The sequence below is a fragment of the Bison bison genome, unplaced genomic scaffold, assembly GCF_000754665.1.
Source record: "Bison bison bison isolate TAMUID 2011002044 unplaced genomic scaffold, Bison_UMD1.0 scf7180017864030, whole genome shotgun sequence".
In the NCBI taxonomy this organism is placed as follows: Eukaryota; Metazoa; Chordata; class Mammalia; order Artiodactyla; family Bovidae; genus Bison; species Bison bison.
Genome location: NW_011494602.1, coordinates 4,087,749 through 4,105,043, shown reverse-complemented (window position 1 = coordinate 4,105,043; position 17,295 = coordinate 4,087,749). Strand labels below are relative to the sequence as shown.

General features: G+C 40.6%; 1 protein-coding gene across 1 annotated transcript in view; it reads left to right on the top strand.

Moving 5' to 3' along the window:
- The window catches only part of PLCB1 (phospholipase C, beta 1 (phosphoinositide-specific)), an 833,798-nt gene that overhangs the window by 688,035 nt on the left and 128,468 nt on the right, over nt 1-17,295 (top strand). Inside the window, exons 23-25 of the mRNA XM_010834232.1 lie at nt 9,762-9,894; nt 11,757-11,810; nt 15,381-15,600. Coding sequence (XP_010832534.1) covers nt 9,762-9,894; nt 11,757-11,810; nt 15,381-15,600 — 407 coding nt within the window. The remainder of the gene's footprint in view (nt 1-9,761; nt 9,895-11,756; nt 11,811-15,380; nt 15,601-17,295) is intronic.

Sequence of the window (17,295 nt, the reverse complement as noted above, 5' to 3'; positions counted from 1 at the left end):
AATTCCAGTATATAATTAGAAATTAAGGAATAATAGATTTGAGTTGCTGAATTTATTTTGTCTCTTTTAAAGTCATAAATCAGGATCGTGGGTTAGTAAAGTCGTAGAAAGTTACCTAATCTGAGTCATTACTAAGGCTTTATAATATTTTTAGTTACTTCTCTAGATAAAATGGTGTATAAAAATTTTAAAACATAATAAAGAAACAAAAAGGCCTCTCAGTAATCTTGCAGATCAGGTTAACATTTTTGGTGGTCATCATTCTAGCATGTTTTCTATGAATGTATAGTATTCCTTTACAAAAGTTCTTAATTAAAAATAAATTTTCCACAGCTCTACTAGTTTAATGTGGTTATTAGAGATGACTGATGAGCTCAGACGGTAAAGTGTCTGCCTACAATGCAGAAGACCTGGGTTCAATCCCTGGGTCGGGAAGATCCTCTGGAGAAGGAAATGGCACCCCACTCTAGTACTCTTGCCTGGAAAATCCCACGGATGGAGGAGCCTGGTAGGCTACAGTCCATGGGGTCACAAAGAGTCAGACACGACTGAGCGATGCCACTAATGAGATATCAGTACCACTTTTATTTTCTCTTTTTCAAAATAAACCTCTGAAGAGCATAAAGTAAATATCCAGTGGCTTGACTGCAAAATAGTATGTGATATTCCAAATGCACTATTTGAACATGACTTCTTTTCAGCACAAGGAGTGAAGAAATATTTTACTGAGTGTTTCCTGTGAACTTGGCACCATTCTGACCCTTTTCATCTATTAACACATGTGAAGTCCTAAAATGTCCGTATTTCTTAATGATTATTTATTATTCCTACTTAACAGATGAAGAAACTGAGGCACTGACTGATTCTATTCCTTGCCCAGTGCCACACAGATACTAAGGAGCAGAACTGAGATTGAAATCCAAGCAATCTGGCTCCAGAATTCATGTTCTACATCAACACTGCTGGAAGTTTATGTGCAGGGCGGGGCATCATGACAACATGCTGACCCTGGTTTAGTGTGTCTGGGCTAGGACGTGGGCCTCAGCATCTCTGACAAGCCCCAGCAATGGGATAGCATCGTTGCATGGCTCACACCCTGAGTAGCAAAGGTCAACACTACACCACATTGCACTACCTCAATAACAAAACTGTAGTTTTCTACTAACCTTTAATAAGGACTAGCCCTTGTTCATCTTTCTGGCCCCTTTAGCAGGTCACCTGGAAGACTGAGCACGGAATATAAGACATTTACCTTAAATAGTAATACTTTGAATTCAGTATTCTGTTTAATCAAATGTCAAGATTTCTTCCTTTAAATCACTGGATATTATTAGCACTTGACTCTTCAAAGAGTTCGGTTTATATATGTGGGATCTGTTAGGTTAATTTGTACACTGCCTGCTAGCCCTCTATCATCTGTATGTGCATGATACAGGTGAAGTGTGTGAGTGATCTTCACGTCCTTTTAATGTTGAAAGAGAAAGCTATTTGCTAATACTCAAATTTCAGTTATTCCAAGAGGCCTACTTTTTTAGTTTTCTCACCCATGCTCTTATAAGTGAGCTGAAATTTATCTAAAACCATTTACTTCTTAGTTCTGTGTGTAGCACACTGGCCATCTTCAAAGGGTTTAATTATTCAGGATGAAAAATATCCTATGGTCTAGTGTGAATTTTGGCAGTAAAATAATCCAATAGCAAAAAGTCCAAGGTGGTGCTCTCAAAAACGTATAGTGTTTAAACTCAATAAGGCATTGGATGCCATTTAAGTTTTCCAAGATGGAAGCTTGACACTTTATCCACTATTTAAGAATTTGGCACTAATTTTAAAAAATGACAGTTTTTCACTCTGCCTTAGAGCAAGACTTCTCAAATTTTAATCTGCATACAGATCTTGCTGCTGCTGCTGCTGCTGCTGCTAAGTCGCTTCAGTTGTGTCCGACTCTGTGCGACCCCAGAGAAGGCAGCCCACCAGGCTCCTCTGTCCCTGGGATTCTCCAGGCAAGAATACTGGAGTGGGTTGCCATTTCCTTCTCCAATGCATGAAAGTGAAGTCGCTCAGTCATGTCCGACTCTTAGAGACCCCACGGACTGCAGCCTACCAGGCTCCTCCGTCCATGGGATTTTCCAGGCAAGAGTACTGGAGTGGGTTGCCATTGCCTTCTCCGGCATACAGATCTTGCTATCATGCAAATTCAGATTTAATAGGTCTGACAAAATTATGCATTTCTAATAAGCTTCCAGGTGATGCCGGTGCTGCTGGATCATGCTTTGAGTAGTGGAGCTCTCAGACTTTAGTATTATTGTGAATCAGGATCACCTGGATGGCTCCTAGAAACACAGATCACTGGGCCTGCCCCCACAGTTTCTGGTTCCGCAGATCTGGGATGGACCAAGAACTGGCACTCTGACGAGTTTGCAGCAACGCTAATGCTGCCGGTCCAGGGCCACACGTTGAGAACCATTGGCTTGGAGCCCTATGTCTGTCTCTCAAGCACGTGGCTCCCCCCACATGGAATCAAAATGAAATTACAAAGTCAAGAATTCTATGCATTCTCAACTGTCGTCTGGAAACTGGGAAGGGTGACAGGAAAAACTCTTCTTGGGGAATTGTCCAGAATCTGTTCTTTTTCTATAATTGGAGGATACTTGTTTCACAGAGCTGTGTTGGCTTCTGCCCTACAACAATGTGAATCAGCCACAAGCATACACGTCTCCCTTCCACACACCCCACCCCACCCTCCATGTCATCACAGACCCAGAATATGTTCTGTGAGTGATAGGCCATAGTCATTGCCAAATGATTTCACTTAATTAATATGAAAGACACAAAAAAATGAATGTGAAGGGTGGTTGGTCCACGACTTCTTTAAAGGAGAAATCCATGATTTCTGCCTGACTCAAAGAGTTTGTTTCTGCTGATTTCTTTGGAGACTATATCAAAATATTTCCAATAAATTAAATTTGGTAAAAAGAGTAACATACGCAACACAAAATACTCAGCAGAGCTATGTCCTGTCACCATTTAATCTCCTTCTAAATAAATTATTGCAACTATGAATTAAATGCAGATTCTCTAACCACAGACAACAGGAAGAGCAGCATCTTCATATTTTTCACCCATTGATTCATTCATTCAAAAAATATCTTTTTATCATAACATTCAAGTGGTTCTTTAATTTCAGGACTCTGTCACTAATACTTCATTTATTGATTATACATGAGGAGGAAACAAACGATTTCTTCATGCATTCATTTTAATAAAAGTTGGGTTTATTTAACACACTGTGTCAGTTTCCATACTGGGCAATATAGAGATATAATGATTAGAAAAATCAGATGCTTTTATAGTCCTTACAGTCTGGAGAAAGAAACTGACTTTAATTAAAATTCACACATATGCATGTAACTTGCAGCTGTCACTAAGGCTTCATCAAAGAGATACCTCGTGAATGCTGATAGTTTCTTTGAATGATGATGACACATATGATGACAAAAACTGAAATCAACAAATGAATTTGCTCAGCTCCTTAAAGCTGTCTTTTGCTTCTAACTCACTCTGATAGACTCTTAAAAAGATAGAGGCTTTGTCGTAACGTATTATAAAGATTTTCAAACATGCACTAATGTTGAAAGAATTATACAAAGAGCACCCGTATATCACCTGGATTCCACAATTCCAATTTTGATGCATTTTCTTTATCACATATATATCCATCTATATATGGATATATAGATCACATATATAACCCCTCTATTCTTTCATTATTCCATCTGATTTTTAATGCATTTAAAAGTAGGCTGCAAATATTAGCATACATCATCCCTCAGTGCTTTAGAACACATACATTAGGATACAGGTTTTAGAAATGTAAATTTTTTAGAAATGTGGGGCAGATACATAATCTAATTTCACTCAAGTAGTATAAATTTAAGGTACCAATTGTACAGGTGTTTAAGAAAGCTCTTTGTTAAGGGAAAGGCTGGTTTTGATGTAGCCACTTCCACTGCCTGAATTAATCCTGAGTGAACTAGATCTCTACATGGTGAAATTATGAGCCTTGACCTAAATATTCTGGAGACAGTAATGACTTTGCCCTTGCCTTCACCCATCTGGCATCCAAGTGAAGATAGTATTATCCTAACAATGACATGGAAGGCACTGTGTTTTTTTTTTTTTTTTTAATTGATTTATTTTAATTGGAGGCTAATTACTTTTGTATTTTTAGATGACTCAGGCAGAACACCAACACCACCAATAGCCTAGTCACACATCTGGTATTTGGAAAACCTTTTACTTTACCATATGAACCTCCTCCCTAAATTCCCTAAATCCTAGTTCTCTATTGCTTAATTGTCAGACCCAATTTTTAATGCCTGGGACTGAAGTCTTTTTAGCTAGCATTCCACGTAGCCTTTCCTCCTCTAAAACTTGTGAAAATGGTCTTTCTAGTTATATTTTTTACTGATCCACTTATGTTATATTTTAAGGTTTTTCTGTTCATATTGGAAATAGGAAGGATAAAAATATTTTTTATAAAATCTTGGCTTTAAAAACGTCTACTATTTCATGTTTTGAAAGAAAAATAGTGTAATGCTTCCACTTGGCCACTGGAGAGTAGTGAACTATTTCTGTTGTAACTCATTTTTCTCTACTCACATAAGCAAAATTTAGTGCAAGTGAAATAAACTTCTGAAACTTCTTTCCTTGAAAATTTGTTTAATTGGATCCCAAGAGTCTTGCCATTAAATTGAGAAAATATTTCTAGTTCTTTTGTTTCTATTGTAATTTCAGTGCAATGAGAAAGGATTGCAGGTTTATTTTATTCTAACTCATGAAAAAGAATATTTGGACTGGGGAGAAATAAAGTCACAAGTATTGCCTTCCACTTATGCTTGTGAGTGGGGCAAGGGATCTGGTTTTTGCATTTCATCTCATGTGAATTATTCAACCTTTCAATGCTATTAGAAATTATAGTATTGCATTGGGCTCCCTCCCACAAATTCTTGTGTTTAGCTGTTTTATTCAACTCATTTTTAATACACGAATGCTTTTTTAGTACAACAGAGTAAGCTCTTTGAGAATAATGTTTACATTTATACATCTCTGTAGCTCATCAATAAAGTAAGTTACTATTATGGTTGCTTAAGTTGCTCTTATCAGAATAGAGGGTGAACTAATGCGGTAGAAAAACCTAGACTTTAGACTGTAACATATATTCAAACATTAATGCCCCTGTTAACATTGTGGCTTCCAGTAAGATACTAGTGACTTTTAACAAAGTCTTTAGTAAAGACACTTACTAATGCCCCTGATGGTTTGAGCAAGCTCTGGGAGATGGTGAAGGACAGGGAAGCCTACATGCTTCAGCCCATGGGATCGCAGAGTCCGACACGACTGAGCGACTGAACAACTAATCTCCGCCGTCTGATGGAGTTGAGTGACTGCTTTCCCTGCTGGCTGAGATGAAGCTGGCATGTGTGACAGTGTCTGGCACATGGTGATCTTCATCAGGGAGATGCCAATTCAAATCTGTATATACTGCCCTTCTTTAGCAACATATTTTAAGCATCAGTCTGATGCTTATGCCACTATAAATTCTCACTAGCTTATAATCAGTTTCCAGGAAATCCTAAGACGTCTTTGACAAGGGTCAGTCTGCACAAGGGGCCCCGAGTCCTTAGCGTTCAGCATTCTGCCCTCCTTTGCTGGCCCCGATAAGGAAAGTGGGCGGGGACTGCAGGCAGGTGGCCCCACCCACTCGGTTTCCAGCCGTCGGGTGGGCCCACAGCTGGCCCCGACGGACTGAAATCCTGGCAAGCTCTCTCCTCCGAGCGCAGGGCCCAGGTGCGCAGCTTCTCAGCCAAATGCACTCTGAAGATGAGCTTTGTTTGGCTTCTCAGTGGTTTTAAAATGGGAGACAGCTGACAAAAACGCAGTTTTCCAACTTTCCTGGAAGCCCGAGCTGAAAGCAGTCACCGCTCTAAGCGGCTCCTTCTCCAGGTCTGGGCACAGCCTCGCTTCGCCCTGTGACATTCCATCTCGTCTGCTTTGCTCATCTCCATCATTTCTACCAACTGCTTGTTACAGTGCGAGGGGCCCCACGTGACCCTGGGATTATGTATGCCATGCAGCCTGCCCTTCCTGGAGCAGGACCCCCGGACCAAGCATTTATCCAGAGCCTGCCCCAAATCCAGCTCCAGGCTTTGACGATCTCTTGATCCTCAGTTGTAACTACAAAATTTTTGCCAGTTGTATTTCCTCAACGTTAATCTGCTTTAAAAAAAAAAAATCTGTGTATTTTTCAGCTGTGCTGGGTCTTCCTTGCTGCACACGGGCTTTCTCTAGTTGCGGGGGGTGGGGGCTTCGCTTCGTTGTCCTGTGTCTGCGATCCACTGCGGTGGCTTCCCCAGAGCACCGGCTCCTGGGCGCTTGAGCTCAGTAGTTGCGGTGCACAGGCTTAGTTGCTCCAAGGAATATGAAATCTTCCTAGATCAGGGATCCAACCAGTGTCCCTTCCGTTGCAAGGTGGATTCTTAAGGGAAAGCCAACATGTATCTGCTTTTTTAAAAATGTCTTTGAATTCATACATTATATCAATTTCTGGAATGTAAGGGCTTTGTCTTACACACCCTTGATAAGCAGAGGTTTCTATTTCCTGCATCTCAACTAGAGTTAATGATTGAACTTGATTTCCCAAGGGGACACATTGGCATGAATACCTGCAAACTGGATACAGGTGAAATAACCTTCTGCATTCATTTTGAATATGCCTCCAGCCTGAGGGCCCCTGACACTCCTCCTAATTGCCAAAAAGCAGCCACACATGATTGCCTTCATGGAAACTGACTTTCCACCACCTCCATTCTTTGCTCCATCAAAATTGTCCTCTTCCCTGTCTTCCTCCAGACGGCTGGTATCAGCTAGCTGTCATACCGGAAAGAATCTAGTTTATTCCCCTCATGGTTCCAGAAACCTGCCCGGATATAAATGGGTTCCAGATTGCCCATGGAACAGAGCACCTTCTGTCCCTACTTCCAAGGTGGCTGAGTTTGATGACGGTGGAGACCCCCTACAACTGGGAGGCGTAAAATTTTCCCTCACAGTATTCAAGCCAGAGGACAAAGCTGGGGGTAACTTTGCTGATGACCCAGTCCTCTTTCCAGCACTCCCTTTACTTCAGCTCTCTTCTGTGCAATGTAAATACACTTTCTTTAGGAATTTTTTGGTCAAACATCTCTGATAGTTCATTCTTCTCAAGTGTCTCCTGCAAACCCGTGACTACAGGACCAAGGCAGGTAAATGAGTAAGATGGAATTGTGCTAAAGGAGCAGAAACCCCTCTGTTCTCATCCAGAGTGAGACTGCAGGTCCAGTGGTACCCTATATGATTTTTCAAGTGAAGTAGGAAATCCATTTTATTAAGGTAAAATCTCCTTCATTTTAAAATCTGGCAACACTTAGCATTTCCATGCACTCTAGTGGAACCATAAGCCTTCAGGTTGCAATCTCTTGCTGAACAAAAAATATGCAATCCCCTCCTGGGCATCATGATTTTAAGGAGAATTTTCCTGATGGATGTAACTGAATAACACACACCAGAACTTCCCCCTTCGGTGCAGCCATCTTTCAGAAGCCAGTGTTCTGTATCGTGAGTTCCACAGGCCTAGGTTCTTGCCTCCCTGCCCCACCATCACCACTGACCCCAGCTCATCTCTTGCATCTCAGCGTCACAACTCTGAGCAGAGCAGGCTGTGGTAGGTAAACAGGGATTGTTCATTGAATTAAAATAAATTTGCCATCCATCACCAAAAGCAGTGTTGGAACATGTTTTAAAGATGCTTTGGGGGACAGATTAAAAGTCACTTATATGGCAAAAACCACTACAATATTGTAAAGTAATTAGCCTCCAATTAAAATAAATTTTAAAAAAGCCACTTGTGACAATGAGAGTAATTATTTTCATTCTCATCTTACATTTTCTAAAAATGCTATTGTAATACAACCTGCTTTCTGTAATTACATGACAAAATGTCATAACATTGGGCTCTAAATGACTTCTGGCCATTTCCTAATTATATTTTTAATGATACTGCAAAGTAGAGCATTGGGGTAGCCTCATTGTCAGGAAAATCCACCCTGAACTCAGAAGGTAATTCTGAGAAAACAATTGTAGAACCCCAGAAAGCACCACTGAGATGGTATATAATTATGGAGGCAACTGTTTTATTAAGATCAACATTTATTCATCAAACATTAAATGTTTGCTCTGCACAGTGCATAGCAGACTCGCTGCTACAGGAAATGCAGTAGAGATTTCATAGAAAGTGAAAGTGAAGTCGCTCAGTCATGTCCAGCTTTTTGCGACCCTGTGGACTGTAGCCTACCAGGCTCCTCCGTCCATGGGATTCTCCAGGCAAGAATATTTGAGTGGGTTGCCATTGCCTTCTCCAGGAGATCTTCCCCACCCAGGGATCAAACCCAGGTCTCCTGCATTGTAGACAGACCGTCTGAGCCACCAGGGAAGTCTTGAAATTTCATACATGTTAATAGGGCTTCCCTGGTGGCTCAGAGGTTAAAGCATCTGCCTCCAATGCGGGAGACCCAGGTTCGATCCCTGGGTCAGGAAGATCCCCTGGAGAAGGAAATGGTAACCCACTCCAGTATTCTTGCCTGGAGAATCCCATGGATGGAGAAGCCTGGTAGGCTACAGTCCATGGGATGGCAAAGAGTCGGACGTGACTGAGTGACTTCACTTTCACTTGATGTATTTGTTACTATTATTCATTGGTAGTGTTATACAAGCTTAAATGTTTTGTCTCTTTAACATGCACATATATACTCTGGGCCAGGAATTATTCTAAGCACTTTATAAATAGTAACTTACTTGATTCTCTAAACAGCATTACAATGTAGACAATATGATCCCCAGTACATATCGAGTTGGCCATAAAGTTTGAGCTTTTTTTGTAAGGTGTCTCAAAAAATGCAAATGAACTTTTTGGCCAGTCCAATACATATCCTCATCAATAAAGATGAGAAAAATGAGTGGCAGACAGTTAAGTGACTTGCTCAATATCACACTGTTGATAAGTGGCAGGGCCTTATAGCCCAGATAAGTCGGACTCTAAAATCAACACTTATAACCACTGTCAGTTGGTTACTGCTGCATAACAAATAGTCCTACAATTTAGTGGCTTACAACATCAACTGCTTATTATTGTTCATGAGTCATTTGGTTAGCTGGGCAGTTCTGTTGATCTGGACTAGTCTCAGCTCATCTGAGCTGGACTCACTTAAGTTTCCATGGTCAGCTTGGGGCTGCCTGGTCCAGGATGTCCTTGCCTGTGTGACTCAGCTCGCCTCCACATGGATTCTCATGCTCCATGGCTATAGCAGGGGTCTGAGAGAGAGAAGAAACATTTGCACACGGCTTTTCAATCCATTGCTTACATTAAGTTTGCTACTCTTTCATTTGACCAAAGCAAATCACATGCTCAATTCCACTGTCAGTATGGGAGGACACACTCAAGGGCCAGAACACAGGAAGGCATAGATATTGGGGCTTTAATACAATTAACCTACCACAATCATGGTTCAATACCATGCTGTTTTTATCCTGCTTTCCACATAGATTCAAATGTGATATTTCAGAGTCCAGATGCGTTGTGGAAATGGCATCAAATGTAACTTTGTGGGTTTCAGAATATAACAAAAGAACTGTAAGAAGTGTGGAAAATGAAAGTATGTCTATGATTTTAGGCTGATCCTGGGGAAACACCATCAGAAGCTCCAAGTGAAGCCAGGCCAACTCCAGCAGAAAACGGGGTGAATCACACAACGTCCCTGACACCCAAACCACCCTCCCAGGCTCTGCACAGCCAGCCAGCTCCAGGTAAATATTCCGAGGAAAGAGCTGCACTACGTAAACAGCAGTCTCTAGTGTGTCCACACTAAAAGCGGGCAGCATGACTGAGTTAGCATCATGAGGCGAGGGAGACACATGGACTTAGGAGGCGGTCCAGGAATGTTTGCTGAGGGATGAATAACAGAAGGAAGGAAGGGAGGGAGGAAAGAAAGAAGGACTCGTAAGTCCTTTATGAGACTCGTAAATGCTCATCTGGCTCTGCTGATAACTTGTGAAACCAAAACAAAATATCACCCAGATTCCCCATATCTTTATTTATTAATGGATGTTGGTCCATCTGCTGGCAGGGTGTTGAGGGGTTCTTCAAACACCTTATACTTTATGCTTTAGAAGTACATTCTTAGTTCTGCTTCACTAAATTAAGTCTCTACCAAGAATTCCTTCCCGTCTTTCTCCAGCTCACTTTTCACTGATTTTAAGTGCCAACCACGTGCTGAGCATGCTCAGCCCTTCACATGGATTATCTCATTTCACTCTCAGACCAGGCCTGGTCTGGCCTCTGTACTCGTCCCCACAGTACAGATGAATAAATTGCAGTTTTAAATTGCAGAAACAAGTTACTTCTTGAAGGCCATGTTGCTAATGTAGAGTGAAGGCAAAACTGACACCATTCTCCATGATCCTAAAATTCTTCCCTTTAGCTTCTCTGCTCCTACGGAGGCTACTTAAGAAAGGAGATTGTTGAGATTAATATTAAGGAGTGACAAGTATAAACAAGACGTGATATTTTCAAATGAAGATTTTATGTACCAAATACAAACATTCTGTGTGTTTCTAGAATATGAATAAGTTTTTTAAATAGCGAATAACCTTGTGCTTTTGAGAGTAGGATAAAACTTAGCATTTTAGCATTTGATTTTTTTAACTGGGTGTTTTAGAACCATTTTTGAAATAACACAGAATACATTACAAAGATGGATTCCTTTTCTCTGGTGTTAACATTGGTCAGAGTCAGACCAGGAAATTAACATTGGCATAGTGCCTTGAATTAAACCATAGACTTTGAACCTCACCTGCCTTCCACTAATGTCTTTATTGTTCCAGGTTCCAACTCAGGATCCCACACTGTATTAATTGTCATGTGTCCTTAGCGTCTTTGAATCTGCAACAGTCCCTCAGTCTGTTCATTTTTCCATGCCCTGTGTACTTTTAGAGTACTGGTCCGTTATTTTGTAGACGGCACCTCAACTTGGATTGGCCCGACGTTTTCTCACAGGTAGACTGGAGGTGTGCATTTGTGACAGGAACGTCACAGAAGCGATGCTGTTCTCAGAGCATCATGTCAGGAATACCTGATGTTGCTGTACCTCATGTTGGGTCACTTGATTAAGGTGCCACCTGCCTGATTCCCCCACTTAGAGTTGTACTTTTCCCCTTTATAGTTAATAAATATCTTGGGGGAGAGACTTCAAGACCATGAGACTATCCTGTTTCTCCTTAAACTTTTAACCAGTGACTTTGGCACCCAATAGGTCTTGCCTGAAACTTTGTTCCTGCCTGCTGACCTACCAGTGGTCTTCACTTGTCACTCCTGATTTTGCCAGAAGGTGGCGGTAGCATTGTCAAAACTGAATTTGTTGACAGAGTTTTGATTCAAAGTGGAGAGATGTCCTTTCTCTACATAAATGGAGCATATAGGTTCACATTTAATTTGTTTGACACAAAATTACAAAATGAAGACATGTCTTAGAATGTTTTTAGGATAATTTTCTTCAGGAATTTGTAATCTGTAATAAAGAAACTTAGAGACCAGAGCCAAACGTTGTTTTACAGGAAGAAGATAATTTTAAAAGTTATAGGAGGCTATTTATTTTGTCTTTTTATTTTAGGTTCTGTAAAGGCACCTGCCAAAACAGAAGATCTTATTCAGAGTGTTTTAACAGGTAAATACCATCTTGCCCCCTATGGATTTAGACACCTGAATATTACACAGTGTAAGTATTTAGAGGGGAGGAAATTTTATCTTTGAAATATAACATGATTGGTATTTCTTTTCTAAAACCATCTACAGATATATCCTGGTTCAACCCATGTTACATAATGTAATCACAGAGAAGTAACCATACTTGGTAGATAGGACCTTATTGATATAAAAAAATAACATATTTTCATATATTTTGGAATCAAGGAATAGTTTCATGTTGTAAATGTGACCCAATGAACAGGAATGCAGTCTTCCCGAAGTACCCACAATAAAGCATGTTTTAGAAATGCAGAATATGGACTATTTGTGACCATAGAATACACGGTGTTTGAGAATGATGATACAGTTTGCAACTACTTATAGTCAGTAAGTTTCTTAAACTAGTAGGACTAAAATTGGTATGACCTGTCTTTAATACAGTGAGCAGTGTGTAGCTTTATGTAGCATGTTGGCCCAATATACAACAGAAATGCGCACCAAAAGCAGAACTACAGGTCAGAAGCCCAAACCGTAAACAACCCAAGTATCCATAACCAGGAGAGTGGATAAATAAATTGTGGTTCAGTGACAGAATAAAATAGGATTCATCTGTAGATATAAACTACAATTACACAGAACTACATGGATGAAATTTATAAGCATAATGTTGGAGAAAGGAGAACAGGCACAAAAGAGCACTTTCTTTACGATCCCAGCTACATAAAGTGCAAAAACAGGCAAAAGTGATTTGTGTTCTTAGAAACAAGGATTTGGATTCTACATGGAGGGTGGGTGCAAGGGCAGGAGTCGCAAAGAGGCCTCTGGGGTCTGATAATATCCTGATTTTGGTCTAAGTGGTGGCTATAGAAGCCTGTTCACTTTGTGAAAATTGAAAGGAATGTGTATTTATGATTTCACCAAAATAACACATAAAATATGCATCAAAATTATTTTAGAAATGTATGAAAAGAAAACATGTGTTTATAGACTTCATTCCATGAGAAACAATAAAATGTTCACACACAAAACAAGAGAAAAAATAAATCAGAGCATGATTGCAATATTATTTAAAAATACAAAAATGCATAGATGAAAAGTGGGTATTTGTATCGATATATTAGCAGTGATTATATCAGGGTGGTTTGCTTATGAGTGCTATCTATTTCCTTACATAAATGGACATTTTCTTTATGTTTAAGGACATATTCAAAAAGTAGCCTTTTATCCACAGGTTTTTTTTTTTTAAATAGTACTTTCAATGGGATTATTTTAAATCATAAATTGGAACACCTGGAGCCTTGTTCCTAAAACTTGCCACAGCTGACACATTGCACATCATTTTTAAAGAAGTGGGGTTGAATATGTCACCAAAACGGCAGTGATTCCTTAGGATTATAAATTTTAACATAATAAGTCATTATGCAACCATAGTAAGTCCACTCAGGCCTGAGGGAAACTGTTAAACAAATGGACGTGTTTCTCTCCCTGGCCTCTTTCTCAAAAGGAATTGAATGTCAGGAGAATAGATCCATTATTAAAAGGGAAGCATATTTCAATTGCTTAAAGACCTTAGCATTTAAGAACATAAATTATTACTCTGATATCAATGTTTATCCACTAGACATTCCATTTTCTATTTAGGTCTGTTGTTATTCATGGCATATATTATCTCTGAATCTCTTGACAGTGCTAAATATTTATAATAACTTATTTTTGTTCCCAGAAGTGGAAAGTTCACATCAAAGGATTGGAAACATGTGAACCATGACTTAGTCCAGGTCTAAATAAATGATAATTCATTGAATTTAAGGCACCGTCCGTTTTCAGGTCTCCCGTTACTCATGGAGTGCCTAGAAGGAAAAGCACCAACAAATTGTGACTATCCATTAACTATATGATGCATCTTAGTTTTAGAAATGTTAACATATTTTTAAGTGCATATTCTAAAATTGATTAAATAAATCAATAAAATGCAGACTGTTTTAAGCTCAAGCTCTGTCACATTAAGTGTTTTCTTGGCATTAAATAAAACAGTATGTAGTCATGTAAGCTACCACTAACCTCATGGTGCCTTTGGGCAAATCACAGTAAGGACCTTCCTTCATCTTACTGATTTATACTGGAGCAATTTATGAGAAACATACAAACCTGCCATGTCCATCCTGTGAATAGTGCCCCTGAGAAATGGTGCTCAAGAACCTGTGCACACATTTGTTAAGCCAGAAACTGTTAAAAACTGCATTAATTCTTTCATCATCACCATAACAACCTTAAGAAATAGACATTGTGTGATCCTTGAAGTGAATCCTTTTGGTGCCCACCCAAGTTGCCTCTGCCATCTGGTGCTCCCAGCTCCCAGCTGTAGTGAACGTTGGTTGCTAACAGCTCAGAACTTCCTCTGCTTTTGAAAACTGCCTTCACGGAAGGCACACTGATCGGGAAGAGGGATTTCTCATCTGAGAAATATCTAGCTGCTGTGTCAGGTACTCGATCATGCAGCATATCTCATTATATCCCTTTGAGCTACTTGTTACACAGCTGTGTCTCTGACAATGCCCTGATGCATTTGATGTTCTAGGCATCAAAGATTTGTATCAAAGCAGGTGTATTGCTATTTGCAAACATTAGCAAACCACACGGAGAAGGCAGTGGCAACCCACTCCAGTACTCTTGCCTGGCAAATCCCATGGACTATGGAGGAGCCTGGTGGGCTGCCGTCCATGGGGTCGCACAGAGTTGGACACGACTGAAGCGACTTAGCAGCAGCAGCAGCAAACCACAGGGATAGATGAAGATTGTGTAGGAGGTCTTTCATTAAAAGAAAGAAAATTGCCCCCAGCTGAAAGGAAGCCCCCTCTCCAGGGAGCTTATGCCTCTCCCACTGTCATTGCCAAGTATGTTGCTTCAAGGTGAAACTGACGCTGTAGTCTCAGCTGCAGAGCGCCCCCTGGGGTCAGGCAGAAGCAGACCCCGGCCGAGACCGCATCAGCTGCTGCTGCTTCTGTACCCGCTGCCCTCACTCCCCTCCTGAGGGCCCCGTGGTAGATCATACATGCCTGAATCCCTCCCTTGGGCTCTGTTTCTGGGGAACCCTAACTTGCCTGGAGAACCCCATAGACGGAGGAGCCTGGTAGGCTGCTGTCCACGGGGTCGCTAGGAGTCGGACACGACTGAGGGACTTCACTTTCACTTTTCACTTTCATGCATTGGAGAAGGCAATGGCAACCCACTCCAGTGTTCTTGCCTGGAGAATCCCAGGGACTGGGGAGCCTGGTGGGCTGCCGTCTCTGGGGTCGCGAAGAGTCAGACACGACTGAAGCGACTTAGCAGCAACGTTTAAAAAACTTACCAGTAAAGAAACTGAGTCTGAGAAATTTGGTAACATAGTCACAAAGTTAGCACACAATAGCCAGCAGCCGGGAGCACCGTCCAACCTCCAAGCCCTGCCCTCCAGCCTGTGGGCCAGGGTCAGACAGATAACTGCTCAGCAGCCGCGGCTCTGCCCGCCCAGCCCTCCCACCCTCTCAGCTCTCATACCCATTTGTTGCAGAAGTAGAAGCGCAGACGATTGAAGAGCTAAAGCAGCAGAAGTCGTTTGTGAAACTTCAAAAGAAGCACTACAAGGAAATGAAAGACCTGGTTAAGAGACACCACAAGAAAACCACCGACCTCATCAAAGAGCACACTACAAAATACAATGAAATCCAGAACGACTACTTGAGAAGGAGAGCAGCTCTGGAAAAGACAGCCAAAAAGGACAATAAGAAAAAGTAAGTTGAATGGGTATTTTTTGTTTGTTTTATAGTATAAAGAAAGAGTGTTATTTGTGTGCATTTTCAATGTTTTTTTAATGGACAAACTACAATTTATCTAAATGATTTTCTATTGTTGAACATAAGGGTTGTACCCCACTCCAGTACTTTTGCCTGGAAAATCCTGTGGACGGAGGAGCCTGGTAGGCTGCAGTCCATGGGGTCGCTAGAGTTGGACATGACTGAGCGACTTCACTTTCACTTTTCACTTTCATGCACTGGAGAAGGAAATGGCAACCCACTCCAGTGTTCTTGCCTGGAGAATCCCAGGGACGGGGAAGCCTGGTGGGCAACTTGGGTGGGCACCAAAAGGATTCACTTAAATCTGCAAAATCATCATGTTTTAGACCTGGAGCAGCCTTAGAAGCCATCTAGGTGAACTGTTGTCAATTCTTCAGGGAGGAATCTGAAAACTAAAGGCTTAACATTTACCCACAGTTACAAACAGTTAAGGAAAACTTGGCCTAAAACTTCTCCTGAATTTCTCTTTTAGTGCTATGTATGTAGTCATTTGTTTATTCCTATATCTATTTACTTATAAGTCATATTGTGCAAACTTCCAATAGAATACTGAAATAACTTATCATAGAAGACATAAAAAAAATCCTATAAAAGTAGGAAAAAAAACCCAAACGCATACACATACACACACATGCACACAGCCTGTCTACCAGTTGCCAGACCTGCTGCCTAGTACGTGAGTCACCAGCCACAAACAGCGACACACTGTAATTAAAGTGTTTTTCAAGTACAAGATACACACCAGAATTCAAAGACTTCACTAAAAAACTCATGTTTTTAAATTAACATATATTGATTTTACTTTAATTCTATACTGAAATGATCAGGCTATGCAAAATACATTATTAGAATTTATTTTACTCATTTCTTTTTTCTTCTTAAGATAGCTATGTCAAAAAAAATCAAATACATGGCCCATATTATATTTCAACTGGACAGCACTAACTTTTTAATGTAATTTCTGTCCTTGAACCCTGAAGTTAGCTCTTAGCTTCTGAGAAAAGGAAATATGGGTTAGATAATTCTCCTTATCTGGTTAAAGGAAACTTGCTTTCTTTTCTAAGAGGAAGAAACATTTTCCTGGTATCACTAATAAATTACAAAGAAAAAGATTCAATGCATCTCTTGGATCATATGCAGGCAACATTAGGCAACAGGGAATAATGTCTTCAACCTTGTTTTTGAAGATGATGCAGAAACATCATCCCTTGGTTATTTTTATATACTTTCTTTCAACAAACAAACAAAAATTCTTAAGCATCTAGCATCAGAAAATACATCAGGAGAAACTTTTTTTTCCAAGAGGCAAAGCCACTGAGATCTGATTGTTTGTCCATCTCCCTATGATACATGTAAAAATCCTGAGAACACCTCAGAGTAATAAATGGATGCAATGTCCATAAAATCCCACTAACTTTCTTTGTGTTTAGAAAGTATGGTTATTTTTCACAAAATATATTAATATATGTGTGTGTGTGCTGTGCTTAGTCACTCAGTCGTGTCCGACTCTTTGCGACCCCACCAGGCTCCTCTGTCCATGGGGACTCTCCAGGCCAGAACACTGGAGTGGGTTGCCATGCCCTCCTCCAGGGCATCTCCACAACCCAGGGGTTGAACCCAGGTCTCCCACAG